Source organism: Schistocerca americana, chromosome 7 (assembly GCF_021461395.2).
Source record: "Schistocerca americana isolate TAMUIC-IGC-003095 chromosome 7, iqSchAmer2.1, whole genome shotgun sequence".
Classification (NCBI taxonomy): Eukaryota; Metazoa; Arthropoda; class Insecta; order Orthoptera; family Acrididae; genus Schistocerca; species Schistocerca americana.
Window position 1 is genome coordinate 136,306,734 of NC_060125.1, and position 20,319 is coordinate 136,327,052.

Sequence of the window (20,319 nt, forward strand, 5' to 3'; positions counted from 1 at the left end):
ATTGCTACACCCCGAAGATGATGTGCTACAGACGCGAAATTTAACCGACAGGAAGAAGACGCTGTGATACCCAAATGAGCAGCTTTTCAGAGCATTCACACAAGGTTGGCACCGGTGGCGACACCTACAACCTGCTGACATGAGGAAAATTTCCAACCGATTTCTCATACCCAAACAGCAGTTGACCGGCGTTACCTGGTGAAATATTGCTGTGATGCCTTGTGTAAGCAGGATAAATGCGTACCATCACGTTTCCGACTTTGATAAAGGTCGGATTGTAGCCTATCGCGATTGCGGTTTATCGTATCGCGACATTGCTGCTCGCCTTGGTCGAGATCCAATGACTGTTTGGTCGAGATCCAATGACTGTTAGCAGAATATGGAATCGGTGGGTTCAGGAGGGTAATACGGAACGCCGTGCTGGATCCCAACGGCCTCGTATCACTAGCGGTCGAGATGACAGGCTTCTTATCGGCATGGCTGTAACGGATAGTGCAGCCACTTCTGGATCCCTGAGTCAACAGATGGGGACGTTTGCAAGACAACAACAATCTGCACGAACAGTTCGACGAACTTTGCAGCACCAAGGACTATCAGCTCGGAGACCATGACAGCAGTTACCCTTGACGCTGCATCACAGACAGGAGTGCCTGCGATGGTGTACTCAACGACGAGAAAACGTCTTTTTTTCGGATGAATCCAGGTTCTGTTTACAGCATCATGAAGGTCGCATACGTGACTGGTGACATCGCGGTGAACGCACATTGGGACCGTGTATTCTTCGTCGCCATACTTGCGTATCACCCGCCTTGATGGTATGGGGTGCCATTGGTTACACATCTCGGTCACCTCTCGTTCGCATTGACGGCGCTTCGAACAGTGGACGTTACATTTCAGATGTGTTACGACTCGTGGCTCTACCCTTCATTCGGTCCCTGCGAAACCCATTTCAGCAGGATAATGCACGACCGCATGTTGCAGGTCCTGTACGGGCCTTTCTGGATACAGAAAATATTCGACTGCTGCCCTGGCCAGCACGTTCTCCAGATCTCTCACCAACTGAAAACGTCTGGTCAATGGTGGCCGAGCAACTTGCTCGTCACAATACGCCAGTCACTACTCTTGATGAACTGTGGCATCGTGTTGAAGCTGCATGGGCAGCTGTACCTGTACACGCTATCCAAGCTCTGTTTGACTCAACGCCCCGGCGTATCAAGGCCGTTATTACGGCCAGAGGTGGTTGTTCTGGGTACTGATTTCTCAGGATCTATGCACCCAAATTGCGTGAAAATGTAATCACATGTCATTTCTAGTATAATATATGTGTCCAATGAATACCCGTTTATCATCTGCATTTCTTCTTGGTGTAGCAATTGTAATGGCCGGTAGTGTAGTTTAGTTTTGTACTGCACTCTTGTGACATTAATGTAATACGTAATATATGAACAGAGAGAAGATGTAATGATTACAGTGCGGAGTCACAGATACTGAATGTTTCATTGATGAGGAAATACAGTTAATAAGTCTTCACATGTGACATCATGAGTGAGGGATAGTCACTGGAAAGTGACTCAGTTTGGAAATAACCGAGTGAATGTCGAATTAAGCTCGTAATGGGGCTCAAAATTTGTTATTCCATAAAATTCCAAGTACATTTTTCCGAGGACAGCAGCCTAGTGCAACAGACTCACCTGTGTTCGTGTAGTTAAAGCTGAGACGCCCACCGGAGTCCGTGCTGACAGTGAGTCGTTCGTTCTGGAAGAGCACCTCAGCCGAACAGGCAGCAGACAGCAACAACAGACACAGGACTGCGAAAAATGTTCACAGTAAGGTAACGTACGTATTATGTGCTACGACATTTAATTATATCGTAACATGATTCCACTTGCTTCAATTGAGATCTAACTTATTATAATCTGCAGACTTCTTCAGGTCATTTCTTAATTATTTACTATTGTAATTATTTGAAATTTGTTACAACTACAATGCATTAAGACTCTAATCATGTATAAATTTTCTCTTCTCGTTTAGCATCAAAACTCATTGCACTGTTACAAGGAAAACCATTAATTTTCTCATGTACGAGATAGCAAGACGGTTTCGAGTACAATCATGCGTGTAAAAATAAATGCGGGTTTCAACGGCGACGGATTTATCTGCTGCTTAAAGATAGCAGATGTAAGAAAACGCAATAAAATTATCGAGACATCATAAATAACTTAGTGACGCATTTATCCATTACAAAACAACATAGTAATCGAAAGAAATATAGGACAAAAGTTCCGAAGCACCACTGCCAGTTTCAGTGTGTTTTTCAGCTTTCTTTATAACGGTATACGTAGATCTTCTGAGGCTGTCACAGATTCCTTTTATTTATCTGTTCTTCTGACTATCACTCACTCAGCGTCACCTACAAAACTCGACTGTGAGAGTCAGAATTTGGTCAATGAACACGACTCGTCTATTGCTCCGGAAAAGCAACATTTAAATGGCTGGACGTTCTCGGGCTTCAGAAAGCTGAAAGAGCATGCATAATCTAACAAACGAAGAAACTTGCACACCAACAGTGGAAATCTATTTTGTAGTAAGATTACACATTTTTTATTTTGCGATAGGTTAGAGAAACAACTGTTCACGTTAAGCGACGTTCTATTAGCGTCTAAACAGAAGTTAGTACTCACATTTCGAGTACACGAGCTGCCTAAGATTTTGAGGACTCTGCAAGTGGCAGATCTCTTTGCTTATTCGATTTGGCCTTAATTTCGATGGGTGCAAGTCCTTCGAACCCAAGGCAGGAGAGGAAGTCTCACACATCATCAACCCGTGAGTCATAAATTCTCTGTTTTCTATGGTTACCAGTTTCCATCTCTAGTATATTTTGTAACTGAAGTATAAATGCACATGTCTAAAAGCATTTGCAAACCATCTAAAATCTACAGTGACGTTGACAAGTGTGCGAGACCATCGATGCTGTCCACAGCATGCGGCTGCCATACGTGGTGGTTCATATGACTGCTCCACCATCGTTCTAAACACAGTGCACTATGTTCGGGACCGAAAAATCCAAAAAAGATTCGCATCTTTTTTCTCACGTGAATATCCCTGTCGCTTTCCCCACTATTCATCATTCTTCCCTAACACTATACTGAAAATAGCAAAAAGAATTACGATTCAGGCAGAAATTCGTTAATTTGTAAATATTTTTAATATCTGTAGTAGACCGAACGTCTGTCTGGAGGTCGTAAAATACAGTAATTTTTGAAAACATATCTCGTGCAGGAATGGACGGTGTAATTAGTATAAGTGCATATATTTCTGGTGGCAGCTGACGACGGTATACTGAATAACATCACATCAGTATTTCTGTAATTTTCAGACTAATAATTATAGCCGTTACGAGACGCATGTTTCTACAGAAGCTGCATGGTCATCATTGGTATCTGTTCTTTCGGAACAGTTACTATCTTCATATCCGAGTTAAAGGCTACAGGGCCATTGACCTTCTTCTGTGCGAATGCGCACACTTTGCCCGAACTCTTACGAGAATCGTCACCTCAGTTGGCGCGAGTGATGAGTGAATGGGCAAATATCCTTTAGGAACATTACGAATGTAGGTTGTGGACATTTGGGAATGTGGGTCTCACGGGAAGCGTGCAAGGGAAAAGTCCCTGCAATCGCGCTATCCTCTGTGCCCTCGGTAGCTCAGATGGGGAGAGCGTCTGCCAGGTAGGCAGAAGATCCCGGGTTGGAGTCCCGGTCGGAGAACACATTTGCAGCTGCCCCCATTAAGGTATGTCAACAACACCTGTTGGCAGCTGAGGGTTTCGATTAATTATCATTTGTTTTTGGGTTGGTTAATACTTTCAAGTACGCGTGGGGAGAGCAAGCCGTTAATGTCTATTTTCTCCTGGGCAGCAGATCATAAATGTGGACTCGCGGACCCAAATCAGGTAGTCTATACTGAAAGGCGTAGTCTACTTAGTGGTGCAGTACGACCATGCAGAAAACGTCAGTTCGTAAAGTTTCTGACGTGTTTGTGTGAATGTTCGACATAGCGAAAAAACAACCAATACAATGACGTGTCTACATATTAAGGTACCACACGTGAAAATTCCTGTACTTATACCCATCACCCTGTTCCTTAACATACCGATGGGCCATAGCATTCTGAGACTGAATGCCACATGGTTTCGTTGAGGGCACGTGACGAGGTAAGGAAAGTATGTAAGCGAAGCACAAACGAATGCTGAATCATTCTAGCGGCGATACAGAACAGAACTGGTAAATCCACTGCCATAAACGAGCTGCACCAAGGGTAGATTCTTACAGCCTGGCCTTGAGAACGAGCGAATCTTTTGCCACTGCTCGCGTGCTACTGTCGTGGACAGGACGTGGAGGTTGAAGGCCTGGCAGCTCTCTAAAGGAGGAGGGCGGGAGGAGATCTGTGGAAGACGTGACACCAGAGTGCAGAGTTGCTGCAGGCATAAGCGTTTCAGAGTACATGGTTCAACGCTCCAGCGGACATCGATGGCCGTAGGGGTCCACAGATAACTGCCCCTACGTGTAAAAAGACATGTTTATCCAACGGTATCGTCAATTAAGATTGAAGTGGACATATTACATCACGTGATCAAAAGTATCCGGACACCTGGCTGAAAATGACTCACAAGTTCGTTGCGCTCTCTATCGGTAATGCTGGAATTCAGTATGATGTTGGCCCACCCTTAGCCTTGATGACAGCCTCCACTCTCGCAGGCATACGTTCAATCAGGTGTTGGAAGGTTCAAATGGCTCTGAGCACTATGGGACTTAACTTCTAAGGTCATTAGTCCCCTAGAACTTAGAACTACTTAAACCTAACTAACCTAAGGACATCACACACATCCACGCCAGAGGCAGGATTCGAACCTGCTACCGTAGCAATCGCGGGGTTCCAGACTGTAGCGCCTAGAACCGCTCGACCACCACGGCCGGCGTGCTGGAAGGTTTCTTGGGGATTGGCAGACCATTCTTCACGTAGTGCTGCAGTGAGGAGACGTATTGCTGTCGGTCGGTGAGGCCTGGCACGAACTCAGCGTTCCAAAACATCCCAAAGGTATTCTACAGGATTCAGGTCAGGACTCTGTGCAGGCCAGTCCATTACAGGGATGTTACTGTTGTATAACCACTCCGCCACAGGCCGTGCGTTATGAACAGGTGCTCGATCGTGTTGAAAGATGCAATCGCCACATACGAATTGCTCTTCAAAAGTGGTAAGAAAGAAGTGGTAACTTAAAACATCAATGTAGGCCTATGCAGTGATAGCGCCACGACAAAACAACAAGGGGCGCAAGCCCCCTCAATGAAAAACACCATCGCATCCGCATTTTACTGTTGGCACTGTACACGCTGGCAGATGACGTTCACCGGGCATTCACCATACCCACACCCTGCCATCGGATCGTCACATTGTCTACCATGATTCGTCACTCCACAGAACGTTTTTTCACTTTTCAGTCGTCGAATGTTTACGCTCCTTACACCAAGCGAGGCGTCGTTTGGCATTTACCGGCCTGATGTATGGCTTATGAGCAGCCGCTCGACCATGAAATCCAAGTTTCTCACCTCCCGCCTACCTGTCTAGTACTTGCAGTGGATCCTGATGCAGTCTGGAATTCCTGTGTGATGGTATGGATAGATGTCTGGCTATTACACATTACGACCCTCATCAACCGTCGGCGGTCTCTGTCAGTCAACAGACGAGGGCGGCCTGTACGATTTCGTGCTGTACGTGTCCCTTCAAGTTTCCACCTCACTATCACGTCTGAAACAGTGGACCTATGAAAGTTCAGAAGTGTGGAAATCTCGCGTACAGACGAATGACACAAGTGACCCCCAATCACCTGGCCACGTTCGAAGTCCGTGAGTTCCGCGGAGCGCCCCATTCTGCTCTCTCATGATGTCTATACCGAGGACGCTGAAATGGAGTACCTGGCGGTTTTTAGGGGTGTCCGAATAATTTTGATCACATGGAGAACGGACCGCAGGTCAATGTAAACATGCCGTCTGGCAGGATGAATCCGTTTTTTGTTAAATCATGCCGATGGTTGTGTCCGAATAGGCAGTCATCCACGCAAATGGCTGCTGGAAACGTGTACACGTGAAGTTGGGGGCTGTACAGTGATGTAGAAAACACCCACCCGGGCTTCCATGGCGACGGCTGTGCCATCTACCTGAAGAATAACTGTCCGTCTCACAAGGCCTGAAACGTACTGCAGCGGTTTGAGGAGCATGATAGGGAACTCACTTCGTGTCTTGCTCGCCGAAGTCCTCTGATCGGAACCCGATGGAACACATAAGGGACGGTTTAGGGCGTCGCACCGCAGCCGTAAACCATCGATCTGCAGGTTCACGGGAACTGCGTGACCTGTGTGTGGCCACATACCTACGAAGGCCTACTAAGAACTTTTCTAATCAATTTCATGCCAAAATCGTTGCTGTATTACGTTGCCAACACACTACTAAATATTGGGTCATAGTGCTTTGCATCATAAGTGTACGTTCTGTATGTTGCGCCTTATTCAGTCCTCTTTTATGTAGCCAAGTTCGCTGTAATTCAACTTAAAAAGGTTGGGCAGAAACTGAAAACACCGTGAGAAACGAATACCTGAATATTAATGCATGTTCTTCTCAAGCCTTCAGGTTGCGCTGTTGTGTTTTGACCACGAACGCCACTTGCGCAATGTCGTCAATACGGCGCAAGGGTCATTTGCTATCAGAACAGTGTTCTGTGTAGTTGCGAGTGCATCATGTCGGAGCTAAGTGAATTCGAAAGTGGACAAGTCGATAGCGCTCATACGGTGCGTGCTTCCGTAACCAAGGTAGTTAGTGTCAGGTGTTTCAAAGGGCACTCACAAATCTGGAGGCGCTGAAGAGCATCTGATGGTTTTAATGCATGAGTGACAGACACTCGCTAGGGATGCATGTGTTGTCCAGGTGGATTATTAGTCTGCATGATCGAGGTGATATGCTGGTCTCTTGCGACAGGCCTCGTTTCGATTTGATAGGACTCGAACCATTTTTTGGTGAAGTGCAGTCACATTTTCTGGTGTGCGGACACGTTTCGGAATGTCTTTGACTTGTTCAAAACACATCCTATGAGACGCCATTTTGGGACTAAGCGTTGCATGGAAATCTTTTGCTGGCACTTTGGCACCTTTAAACGTCTCTGGCAAACAACTGACCACACCATTTCCATGATTTTGCTGTCACGTAACTTCCCACAACGAACACCCGCTGCTCCACTATGAGTACCATCGTACCCTTTGCAAACAAAAGATAACAATGAATCCCTTGGACATGGATCTGTTCTTTATATTTAATGGAGCCTAGTTCCACTTGAGTGGTTATGTCAACTCACAGAATCACAGGTTCCTGGTCAGCGGAGAATCAACATAGCTTCTGAGAAACACCATTGCATGATCAGAAGCTCCAGGTTTATTGCGCAGTATGTGCACGCCAGACACTGACTTCGGCGCGTTAAATTGGAAATATTTTGAAACCATTTGTGGCAGCATTAATGGAGGCGGAAAAGACTAGCAGTTACTTCCAGCAGGATGGAGCAACTACCCATACAGACAGCCGAACCTTGGAACACATTTACACGATCTTCACGCCTGAAAGAATTGTTAGCAGCGGTCAGTCTGATCGCTGCCCTAGCTGGCCACCCGGGTCACCTGATCTCTTAATGTGCGATTATTTTGTGAGGGGAGCCCTCAAGTCTAAGATTTATCACAACAACTCTCATAGTCTTAAAGAAATGGAGCAGATCATTTCAGATGAGACTGCAGCAATTCCAGGAATCCGGCTTCGATCCACCTTCAGCACCTTCCTGGACAGGGCCCAAAAATGTCAAGGGATGAATGGTGGTCATTTTCAACATGTGCTGTAGTCGGGTTAGTGCTGTATTTCCTCTGCTGTGTTTCTTTGCACCTCAGAACTTTGCTCCCCGAGCCACTTTTATTTGCCCCACCTGGTACAAAACTTTGAAACACAGCATGAAGTGTGATACCGAGTCTGAAGACAGTAATGAGTTGTTCTATGTGTGAATGGAAATATTAAGCATGGAACTGCTACATACTGTACTACCTTGTTTGCAATTATTTTCAGAAGACTACTGAAGCTAGTCCATGTTTTCCATTTCAGACATTGTTGCAGGTCTCCGATGTTTGTTCTATGCCCTCCATTTTGCATGGAACAAGCGAAGTACAATTGTCTGTTTTAAAATAAATTTATGTTTTCAAAGTTTATGCTGATTTCTTTATTACCATATATTTTCATCTTGAGATATCTCAGAAACAGTTTCTCTGGACTTGTACCACTCGTACTCTCAGTGCCTCATATATATTTTTTAGAAACGTTGGACATTCATTCCGTTGATGCCGACATTTTGTTAGAAATTCTGGAAACACCAGAAGAAACAGAAAACAGCTCGCACGATACCGTGAACTGCGCTTAAAACGATGATTGTTGTGGTAATTAATGGTCAGAACAAAAATGGAGTACTTTTCAAGCCAAAAAAAAAACGTGCACAATAATAACTTTCATTGAGAAAGGAAAATCTTCAATATTTTTGGTTAAACAAAGGAGGGAAAAAGTACTTCAATTTAAGCAGCGTGCAAAGCCAGTTTTGTTTTCTAAAATCGGAATACGAATTGTACAAATGGGAGAAAGATTTACACGAAGTTCGAAATATGTTCCAAAACGAAACTCGCAAAAGTGTGAAAGGAAAACTATTCGAAAGATTTAGAACTGCCCATGAGAGTCAACCCACCATTACGAGGAAGATCAATGAGACTGGGCCCTCTGAATTGCAAGAGAGATGAACATTATTGATTTCCAGGCTACTTCGACCTGCTTAAACGTTTTCAGGAAATTATACAGGAAAGATAGTAGCAAAATTACGAAGTTTATATCAGGTAAACGTGTAGAGGAGATGTCATTAATAGGTAGTACTGTATAGAAATTCGTAGCTGACGTATCCCCTACAAGCCGCGTATAAAGCCAATAAGTCAGATTTCGTGCAAACCACATTTTATTGTTTAGAGCGAAAGACAGATATAGTTGCTTGTGCACTCGATGGATGCTGGGATGTATTCGTATACAACAACGCAAATGGCTGATATGTGTTTCGGCAGTTTTATCTCTGTTTTCAGGAACATCGAGGCAAATTAGGACCAAAAATTCAGAAAAAGGACTGTTTACTTGCAAATGTCTGGAAAAATGGGAGAGAATAATTTTCATTGTTGTATCCGATATGTCTTCCTACCATTTGCAGAAAACAATTCATTGCTTTTATTGGACTCTTCAACTGTACACAATACCCGTGTCTTTAGGAAGACGACGAAATGTAATTTGTATTCCACCCGGAGCTAATACTGTGTCTCAGCCTCTCGATAAAAAATGTTTTCTACAGTGCAAAGCATTTTTCAGAATACCGTGGGGCAGTTTAATTTCCGATAGCTCATTGCCATTTCAGATTTATCAAGTGGAACAGAATTGTTAAATACCAGTTATTTCTGCATTGTCAGTCTGCATCATGACATTTTACGAATTTGATCAAATATATCTTGTATGTACCCTAATATGCCGAACAATGACCGCGACCACGTCATACACCATTCCAATTCTATCTACACAAAACACTAGTAATTTCTCTGAAGTGCTTGAATTGATTAATTTTTCTTTTATCAGGAGTGCTTTGTGCAGTAAAAATGTTTGTTTTGGTCACCGAATAGCCACTTCGCATTTTTGAGACGACCACAGGGAATAAACAAGGAACTGTTTGTTAAAAAATGTTCAAATGTGTGTGAATTCCTAAGGGACAAAACTGCTGAGGTCATTGGTCGCTACACTTACACAATACTTAAACTAACTTATGCTAAGAACAACACACACACCCATGCCCGAGGGAGGACTCGAACCTCCGGCGGGAGGGGCCTCGCAATCCGTGACATGGCGCCTTGTCGCGCTGCCAAGGAACTGTTTGATCATTATCGAAATACACAATATTCATACATTTTTATTTGAAGCATTTTACATGAACTGTTATAAAATATATAATGTCAACGTATTCAAGTCCTGACTGATGGAAGTCGTCTCTAATGTAACATCAAACACGGCATTTATTTTCTTTCCTCTGCTAATCACTTGCGTAACAATTGTATCTACAGCAGTTTATTTGTCGATATGAACTGCAACTTATTCAATGATTAATTAATGATCTGAGACATCTTTGCAGTGGGTCAAGTGCTTAAAATCCACGTGTGTGCGCTCTGGACTTCCGTTACGCGGCGCTACTTTCTTATGGCAAAGCGGCGTCTGCTTATTCGCCGATTCGCGCGCTATGGTTGTACAAACAGCTGGTAACAAGCTGTTCTTCGTGTGGTAAAAATGACTGACTATAAAATTTCTTAAAATACTTTCAATGTGCCTTAGTAGCTAAAACTTTAACAATGCATTTTGTTGTGTCCTGCCTACTCGTGCCTAGGAAACCTGCTGTCTCGGATCGCTACACAAAAATTCAAGCAAATCGTATTAATGAATTTTTATTACAATAAGATTGAGCCGTGCGTGCCTCGTGTTCCCGCCATCACGAATTTTACACCCTGTTATTAACGTACTTCCACCTCTCTACATTAATTTAAATTACTGGTGTCACTGAGTTGCTGCTTTGCCTGAACGTGAGCGGCGCTAGCAACACGTATCGATACATCCCCTCCCGCAGTATCTTTGCTCAACTGCTATTACTTCCCGGTCGTCGTCTGTCGTAAGGGAGTTCGGATCGCGAGTTCGGGTCTGCCAGTCAGTTGGAACGCGTCTGGAGCGCAGTCCGGACCTGCCTGTCGGGGAGTTGTAATGCGGCACTAGTGCAGTCGGGTTCGTGCAGTGAGGTCTGCGTCGACATGGCCGCCACGCATCACTTGAGCCGGGCCACGGTCTTGGTGGATCGCCGGTCGGTCGTCCTAACGGACGACGCGTTTTGGCTCGCCAATCGTTCATGAGTCGGCTGTGTGTGTATGCGCATCGACTCCCGATTTGTCTTCATGCGTGCATAGTGACTGTTGGGTATCGTTCAGGTCTTCGTGGAAGTGTTTGTCAGGTTGTGTGTGTAGTTGGCGTTATTTCCACTGACGGCTATTTTAGATGTTGTCGGCATTCTGAGAGGAGTCGGTCGGTTGCTGCGGACCAGGGAAGTTATCTCCGCGCTGTGCAGTCGGCTGGGTCCGCTGGCGGTCCTTGCGCAGTGTCGGAGCATGTGTGGAGCTATCCGATCGCTACGAGCTTCGTGGTTCACCGACCCAGGACGTCAAAGTTGAGTAGTGGTTTCAACTACGCAAGCCACGTCCATTCATGTTGTGGTGGTTCGTTTCGGTGGTTCTCTGTTGGGGAGGTTTTCCTGTGATCAACACCGAGTATTTCGATTGCTGAAACTTAGCCGCCATGCGGTGCAATTAACTATATTGGTTGACTACAATTTGAGTGCACCAGCGCAATTTTCTGCCTTGTGGCCGTTAGTGTTCTGGTTACCTGCTCTGGCCGCTAACATAGTTTTTAGGCAGTGTCTTTTCCTCACCTGTTGTTGCTGCTGAACATGGTGTGTAGTTTTGGCAGCTCAGTTAGCATACGGGTTTGTTTAGAGACAGTGATACTTGTAATTTTTTGAGGACCTTGAATTCTCGTGTGCATCGTCATGGCAAGCAAGCCGGTGGTCGGTCGGTCTGTGACTGTCCCTTGGTTGGGTTCGCACGAATTAAGTGTAGTTGGACTCGCCACCTGTCTCGCTGAGTGAACGAGGGCAGACCGATCCACTGGAGATGCCTGAGTGCCGTTCTCTTAATTATCCTTTCGGCAGTGTTAATCTTGTTGTAATTTAACTGTATTTTATATTTTTAATTTGGCTAGGTTAGTTGTGGGCCTTCAGTCCTGGAAACATGTTCTCAGAATCTCCTTCAAGTCCAAACATTATCGCCTTCCGCCCTTGAAACGTTATTGTAATTTTCTCTGAATGATTTTACAAGTTATTGTGGGCCTTCCGCCGTTGGTATTGCAAAAAGGAAATTTTTAAACTTCATGTATTGTTTTACCGTTTGTTGCAATATATATTTCCTTAATTTGCAGAATTTAACTTTGCGGCCTTCAGCCATCTTATTGCGTTTGTTTATCTCTTTCTGTGCACTTTGTGGGCCATCAGCCCTGTTAGCATCTTAAAACATTGTGGTCTTCTCCCTTCAGTAATCATCATAGTGTATTTGGAATTTTGAAGGTTTAATCCGGCGCCCTTCAGCCACTCCGCATGCTGATCTCATGTACGAATACGATTTACCTTATCGTAAGTTTAACCCTGTGTCATGTTTTTTCGAGATTGAACTTATTCTAAAGCATCTGTTTGGAGGCGTTCAGCCTCGAAGCAAATTTAATTCTTTCAAAAGTGTATTTGTGAACCAAATGATAATAAATTACAATAGCGAAATGAATCCAATCGCAACTTCCTTGGCCCTTTCCACAATCCCAATTACCTGCTAGGCCTGCGCGATTTAGCGGGCGTTTCAAAGATAAATGACAATATTCAACTTTGAGAATTTGCAATGTTGTGTCACAAACAAATGGTGACAGATAAATAAGGAGTCTCCTCAGTATAGACAATGCATAAAACAAGTGAAACAATACAGTTCCTAAGTGACTGCTGTAGAGCTCGTAGAACGGCTAGTGTTCAAGTGGGCCGCGGCGAGGCGCTTATGTCCTCTTCCTGTAGAGGCCGCTGCTGTCTCGGTGTCGTCCTAGAGAGGGGTCTGTCAGCGAACTATTGGCTGACGTCTTTTTCACAGCCCTCTCTGCTCCACCATTCCTGACCGTCGTGCCGGCGCTTGACTTTTACGCCGGAACACGTTTCTTTCGGTGTATTCTTCCTATGTGAGAAGTTTCAGAGTGGGTTTCGGCATGTCGGATTGGACCACTCCCTTGTGAATGTCGCACTTGTGAACCTTGTCAGCACCAAAACAACACGGAGGGAGACCCATAAGCAGAGAACTGCGGGGAGAGGTGGAATTAGAAAACCACTTGTCAATGATGCAGATGCCTGTAACAGAGTAACGGAAGAAAGTCATTCTTTGGTGGTACGAGTCTTTTACCCTGTTTCCAACTTAAGATCGTGTTTATGTCGCAAGAATCAAACATGGCAGGGATTCGGTGGTGATTTGGGCTGCCATATCGAGAAGTTTCATAGACCCCACGGTCGCTCTGCAAGATCGCATTGCTGCATTATGCGACCATTTTGGCTGATAGGATCACCTCATGCTACAATTTTTGTTTCCCAATGGTGATGCTGTGTTCCAAGACCTTGCATTGTCCAGTACTGGTTTTGTGAGCACAAGGATGAATTGAAGGGCTTATTTCAATAGTGGAACAAGTACATTTTTGTTCATTCTGAGATATAGAGTCCTAAAGTTAAATGAGCGCTGAAAAATCTGCAGTTGAGATACCAGAAATATTCAAGTCTATATACTCGAAATCTGCTGTTCACATACCAGAAATATGCAAGTATATATACTTGAATATTTCTGGTATCTCAACTGCAGATTTTTCGGCGCTCATTTAACTTTAGGACTCCATATCTCAGAATGAACAGAAATGGACTTGTAGCACTATTGAAATAAGCCCTTCAATTGTCGTATCTCCCCTGGCCACACCGAGAGAGGTGGCGCTGTGGTTAGCACACTGGACTCGCGTTCGGGAGGACTACGGTTCAAACCCATCTCCGGCCATCCTGATTTAGGTTTTCTGTGATTTCCCTAAACCGTTTCAGGAAAATGCCGGGATGGTTCCCCTGAAGGTGCACGGCCGATATCCTTCCCAATCCTTCCCTAATCCGAGCTTGTGCTCCGTCTCTAATGACCTCGTTGCTGATGGGGCGTTAAACACTAATCTCCTCCTCCTCCCCTGGCCACCAGAGTCACCAGATCTCAACATTACTGAGCCATAGAGGTTTACTTTGGGGAGACAGGTGTGTGATACCTGTCAACCACCATCGTGCGTACCTGAATCTTCCGTTATTTTGTAGTAAGATAAACATTCCCTGTACTTCTCCATTCCGACTGCAAACTGTTCTGAATGATAATGATTTTCCTACGCCGTATTAGGGATGGTAATGTACGGTGTTTTCGGTGTTTCCGTATTTTATTTCACCCCTGTACATTTACTGTAAACGACGCCGTGTAGGTACTCATACTTCTTTTTTGAACTAACGTGCAATTTTCAGAAAGACTCAATGTATAATGTTTCCATTCTTCTCGAATTATAATGAATACTTTGAAACATGGGCTTAGGGAAGGCAGGATTCTGTGTGGGCGGGCCCTTACTCAGTTACCGTTGGTTGCTCAGTTTTTTTTTTTTTTTAATCACGTGCGCTTTATTTGGAACCAATTGCAAATGAGGTTGACAATAAGGAACAATTATCAGATTTGACTGTTAAGTCACGATGTCTAATAGAAAATTCTTAACAACTTGCACGCATGGGTGAAGGCCTTATTGACCAGAAATTCAAATTATTTGTCGGTTGAAGGCCCCAATAGTAATAACTGAAAATTAAAATACTTTTAAAAAATCATGACAAGCTGATCAAACTAAGAGAGAAGGGGGCCTCAGACAGTGCTCCAAGGATCGGCTTGGGAAAAGTCGCTCAACTTCGTAACCGACGAGACAGGCAGCCGAGAGTTGCATTCACTTAACCCAATGGCAACTCAAACTAGTGACAGTTTAAACGTAGACCAACACACTTGCAAAACCTACCTAACATATGGTAACCAACACAATGATGGAATAACCCAGTCAAGGCGCAACCAGCGGACAGCACTACATCTTCAGAATCCGGTGTTTAGAACATCCAGAAGCAGAAGGAAGGACCACGACCAAGACAGACCAAAAGAACGAAATATCGGAACCACAATCAAGGAGGATGTCGAACTACATGCCTTACCCGAGAGCAGTGGCAAGGCAGGGAAAAGTACACTGCCGCGAACATACGCCGACCTCCATAGAAGGTAACTGTGGCGTTAGCGGCCACTAGGCAGAAAAATACCGTTGGTTGAACTCCATCAATAAACACAAGGAATTCAATGATTAATAATAAGAAGTGGAGGACGGCTAGTTAATTTCTCCAACTCCAAACACTCCACTCGTTGCTCTTCGTCTCAGCTATCCTGCGAGCAGCAACGCGCTGACAAACGGCGTGATCTCAAAATAGTGGAGGTTTCTCTACTGGGTTAATGTTCACCCAACTCGAACATCCTGGGTCCGGTGTACAACGAGGTTGTGGCCCTCGCAACTACAGCCTATCGATCCAGCAATGCCTGCATGCCGCCAGCAGTCCCGGCATGTCCTGGAACTGCCGGACCTCCCTCCAGCTCCGTCCCAACCGAACATCCGACACGCCCGATACATCGGTAAACGCTGCTGCTGCCACTTGGGGACAGACAACGCTAGCAAACATAGTGGCGCCAGTAAACACAAGAAGAAAACGAAATTCCACTATCCATGTTACACGATGCCAACCTACCAACGGCACCAACGTGAGCCGCACATGGCTCATACTTGTTGCTGGATTTCGGTGTGAATTGATGTGACATTTAACCTATGTTCTAGTTGACATACACGGTGCTTCCGGAAGAACGAGCAGAAATGTAACTGAACACAGAGAATGGTCCACTGAACAATTTGAGGTAGGGAACCTGGGGTCGCAGAAACCAGCTTAAGGAGATGTGGAAGTAAACTGTCGACCACTTTGCCTACCATTGTCGTTTTCCAGCTTATTTACAACTAACATGCATACAATTTTATACATGATGTGTTGTTTATTTATATGTACATCCTTTATTTCCTGCAAGCAAACAAGAAGGTTCAAAATGGTTCAAATGGCTCTGAGCACTATGGGACTTAACATCTAAGGTCATCAGTCCCCTAGAACTTATACCTACTTAAACCTAACTAATCTAAGAACATCACACACATCTATGCCCGAGGCAGGATTCGAACCTGCGACCGTGGCCATCGCGCGGTTCCAGGCTGTAGCGCCTAGAACCGCTCGGCCACATCGACCGGCAAACAAGAAGGAAGAGCCTGATTACTAGGAAGTCATGATGCAGGTTTTGTTTACTTTACTTGTCCAAGGTGGCTCTGTTTTATCGTATTTACATTGCCGCATGAAAGAACGTGGTATGAAACAACGACAGACCCATTCATTACTAGGTCGTATTCAGAGACGTACAGTACAATACGATGGAGCACTACCGGTACAGTTTCGTAAAACTCACTGACATGCACCTTGTATATATGGCTGTGCTCTCGCTGCTGAAAGGCTCATCCGTCACGATGAGTGTTTAATCTCTGGATCGTCGAATGCGGGAGAATGGTTCATTGGAAAAAAGAAACAAGGAACCTGGCAGCATGAGGACCACTCGCACACCCGACTTTGAAGAGGAGATGCTGGAGCCTGTTGCAGCGGACCCCACTTCAAGTACTCGTCGTATTGCACGTTGGATGGGTGCTGCACGTACTAGCGTGTGGCGAGTACTCCACGAACAACAATTACACCCATATCTCCCACAACGAGTCCATGCAATGCTTGTGACTGACCAAGGGTCGCATTTTGTGTGTGGTTGCTCCAACTGTGGACTGATCGACCAGATTTCCTCCAAATCGTGCTGTTTACTGTTGAGGTCTCATTTGATCTTGGTGGCATTTCGAACAGCAGGTATGAGGAAACCCTCACGCTGTAGTAGAGTCACACCATAAATTACGTTTGCTGTGAATGCCTGGACAGGTATTGTAGGCGACAATCTCACTGGGCCATATTTCAACCTGGCCGTCTAAGTAGCTAGGTTCGTGCGAATAGTTGCACCTGAGTTGAAGAACGTACCCTTGGCTGCTCGTGAGAGGATATGGATACGACATAACGGTGCACTGCCGGATGCCCGCAGTCATCCCATTGCTGTATCTCCTGGTCGCTGGACTGGAAGGAGAGGTCCTATTCCATGGCCTCCGAGGTCATCTGAGTGAATCCCCTTGATTATTTCCTATGGGTATACCCAAAGTCACTTGTGTATGAGACCCCAGTGAGTGTGGAGATGGAATTAGTTACCAGAATTGTAGCTGCCTGTGATGCGATCACTGATATTTGTCAGGGTGCGTTAGAAATATTGTTCGCCGACGTCATGCTTGCATTGATGCTGATGGTAATCAGTTTCAGCACATTTAGAAAGATGGTACGTTCATTGTGTCATTAATAGTACACTAATGGCCATTAAAATTGATACACCACGAAATTGACGTGCTACAGACGCGAAATTTAACCGACAGGAAGAAGGTGCTGTGATATGCAAATGATTAACTTTTCAGAGCATCAACAAAAGGTTGCGACACCTACAACGTGCTGACATGAGGAAAGTTTCCAACCCATTTCTCATACACAAGCAGCAGTTGACCGGCGTTGCCTGGTGAAACGTTGCTGTGATGCCTCGTGTAAGGAGGAAAAATGCGTACCATCACGTTTTCGACTTTGATAAAGGTCGGATTGTAGCCTATCGTGATTGATGTTTATCGTATCGCGACATTGCTGCTCGCGTTGGTCGAGATCCAATGACTATTAGCAGAATATGGAATCGGTGGGTTCAGGAGGCTAATACGGTACGCCGTGCTGTACTCCAACGGCCTCGTATCACTAGCAGTCGGGATGACAGGCATTTTATCCGCATGGCTGTAACGGATCGTGCAGCCACGTCTCGATCGCTGAGTCAACAGATGGGGACGTTTGCAAGACAACAACTATCTGCACGAACAGTTCGACGACGTTTGCAGCAACACAGACTATCAGCTCGGAGACCATGGCTGCGGTTACCTTTGACGCTGCATCACAGACAGGAGCGCCTGCGATGGTGTACTCAACTACGAACCTGGGTGCACGAATGGCAAAACGTCATTTTTTCGGATGAATCTAGATTTCTTTTACAGCATCATGATGATCGCATCCGTGATTGGCGACATCGCGGTGAACGCACATTGGAGGCATGTATTCGTCATCGCCATACTGGCGCATCACCCGGCGTGATGGTATGGGGTGCCATTGGTTACACGTCTCGGTCACCTCTTTTCGCATTGACGGCACTTTGAACAGTGGAGTGGACGTTACATTTCAGATGTGGCACAACCCGTGGCTCTAACCTTCATTCGATCCCTGCGAAACCCTACATGTCAGCAGGATAATGCACGACCGTATGTTGCAGGACCTGAACGGTCCTTTCTGGATACAGAAAATGTTCGACTGCTGCCTGGCCAGCGCATTCTCCATATCTCTCTCCAATTTAAACCGTCTGGTCTATGGTGGCCGAGCAACTGGCTCGTCACAATACGCCAGTCACTACTCTTGATGAACTGTGGTATCGTGTTGAAGCTGCATGGGCAGCTGTACCTGTACACGCCATCCAAGCTCTGTTTGACTCAATGCCCAGGCGTATCAAGGCCGTTATTACGGCCAGAGCTGGTTGTTCTGGGTACTGATTTCTCGGGATCTATGCACCCAAACTGCGTCAAAATGTAATCACATGTCATTTCTAGTATAACTTACTTGTCCAATGAATACCCGTTTATCATCTGCATTTCTGCTTGGCGTAGCAATTTTAATGGCCAGTAGTGTACTTGCAATTAGTTAACTGTAACTAACGTAAATAAGAAAGAACACACCAATGCGATTTTATTCTTATCTCCTTTAGCTGACGTCTCCGACTCTAGTTTCCCTGTCTTAAGTTGTTCAGTGAAGCATCCTCTATGTCCTGTTAAATTTTTGCATGCTCTTACGGGAACACCCTGTAGATATGTTCTCTGGATTCAGATCACAATGTTTAGCAACCTGGTCCAGGATTGTAACCTAATATTCTTCGAACTACATTACAATTACCCTTATTTTGTATTCTGCATCTTTACCATGCTGGCACAGCAAGTCTTCGATTACCAGCTGTGAGGATGTTTGAAATGTAAAATATTTTTTGCACATTGCGTTCACTTAGCCACCGACCAAAAACAGTAACCCGAGCTCAAGCCGTGAATCATAGTCATCGATCATCAAACCACCTCAGTTGATTTCCACCTTTCCTCTTCCTTGTAAGGTAAAAGATGTTCGCCAAACCCCTTGTCCGTAGGTGTCTATCACTCATCGTTAATCACCAATTCACATAATCTTATTTCACTTTCCTGGACTTAAAACGAGGGCATATAAAGTAGGATGTAACACGGTAGCAGAAAGTCCAGTTCTACAGTAATCTGCAACCCGCAGCCCCCAGAAATGTTGTGGCTGAACGACGAGACACGCGGCAGGCAATACGTGACATCCACCACCGGGACTTGTCTGTGACCCAGAAATCTCCGCGGACTCCTCCACATACAAAAGTCGCAGAATCCCCAGTTTGGCCACGCGACTTATCATCAGAAGGCGATTTAATTCAAATATTCTTCTCCTATGAGTGATCTCGAAGTAACTTCGTTTAACAACTAAGTAAAGTGAAACATCGAATCCTGCCTCGGGCATGGATGTGTGTGAGGTCCTTACGTTAGTTAGGTTTAGGTAGTTCTAAGTTCTAGGGGACTGATGACCACAGCAGTTGAGTCCCATAGTGCTCAGAGCCATTTGAACCAAAGTGAAACATCATATTCCCTCTAGCACTGTCGCCCGCAGCTCGTGGTCTAGTGGCTAGCGTTGCTGCCTCTGGATCACGGGGTGCCAGGTTCGATTCCCGACCGGTTTGGGTGTTTTCTCTGCCCGGGGACTGGGTGTTTGTGTTGTCCCCATTATTTCATCATCATCATCGTTCGTGAACGCGGCTAAAATAGGACTGTGTAAAGATTGGGACATTTTGCAGGCGCTGATGACCGCGCAGTTGAGCGCCCCACAAACAAAACGTCATCATCATCATCATCCTCTAGCACTGTGACTATTTTCACACATGTAAACAAACCACAAACCTTACAGCTTACATAATCATCACAGGGTTATTAACAGATCGCGACCTGCACATTGAACTGTTCAGACGCATGGAACGTTTCGCTACCATGCCAGGAACTGTTTATTTAGGCGACAGTACACTGTCCATTCACATTAATAGCACCACTTGTCAAAAGCCGGAATAACCACGTTTTGCAGCACGGAACGTTGCGAGACATGCAGAAAGAGTGTCAATGAGGTTCTGAAAGGTACCGTCAAGAATGTTGAGCCATGCCCAGTTTCACTAAGTTTTT

The 20,319-nt window shown here is 45.2% G+C and overlaps 1 protein-coding gene across 1 annotated transcript in view; it reads right to left on the bottom strand.

Moving 5' to 3' along the window:
• The window catches only part of LOC124622172 (myogenesis-regulating glycosidase-like), an 80,528-nt gene that overhangs the window by 36,312 nt on the left and 23,897 nt on the right, over positions 1–20,319 (bottom strand). The window contains exon 2 of the mRNA XM_047147816.1: positions 1,692–1,808. Within this exon, the coding sequence (XP_047003772.1) occupies positions 1,692–1,808 (117 nt within the window). The remainder of the gene's footprint in view (positions 1–1,691; positions 1,809–20,319) is intronic.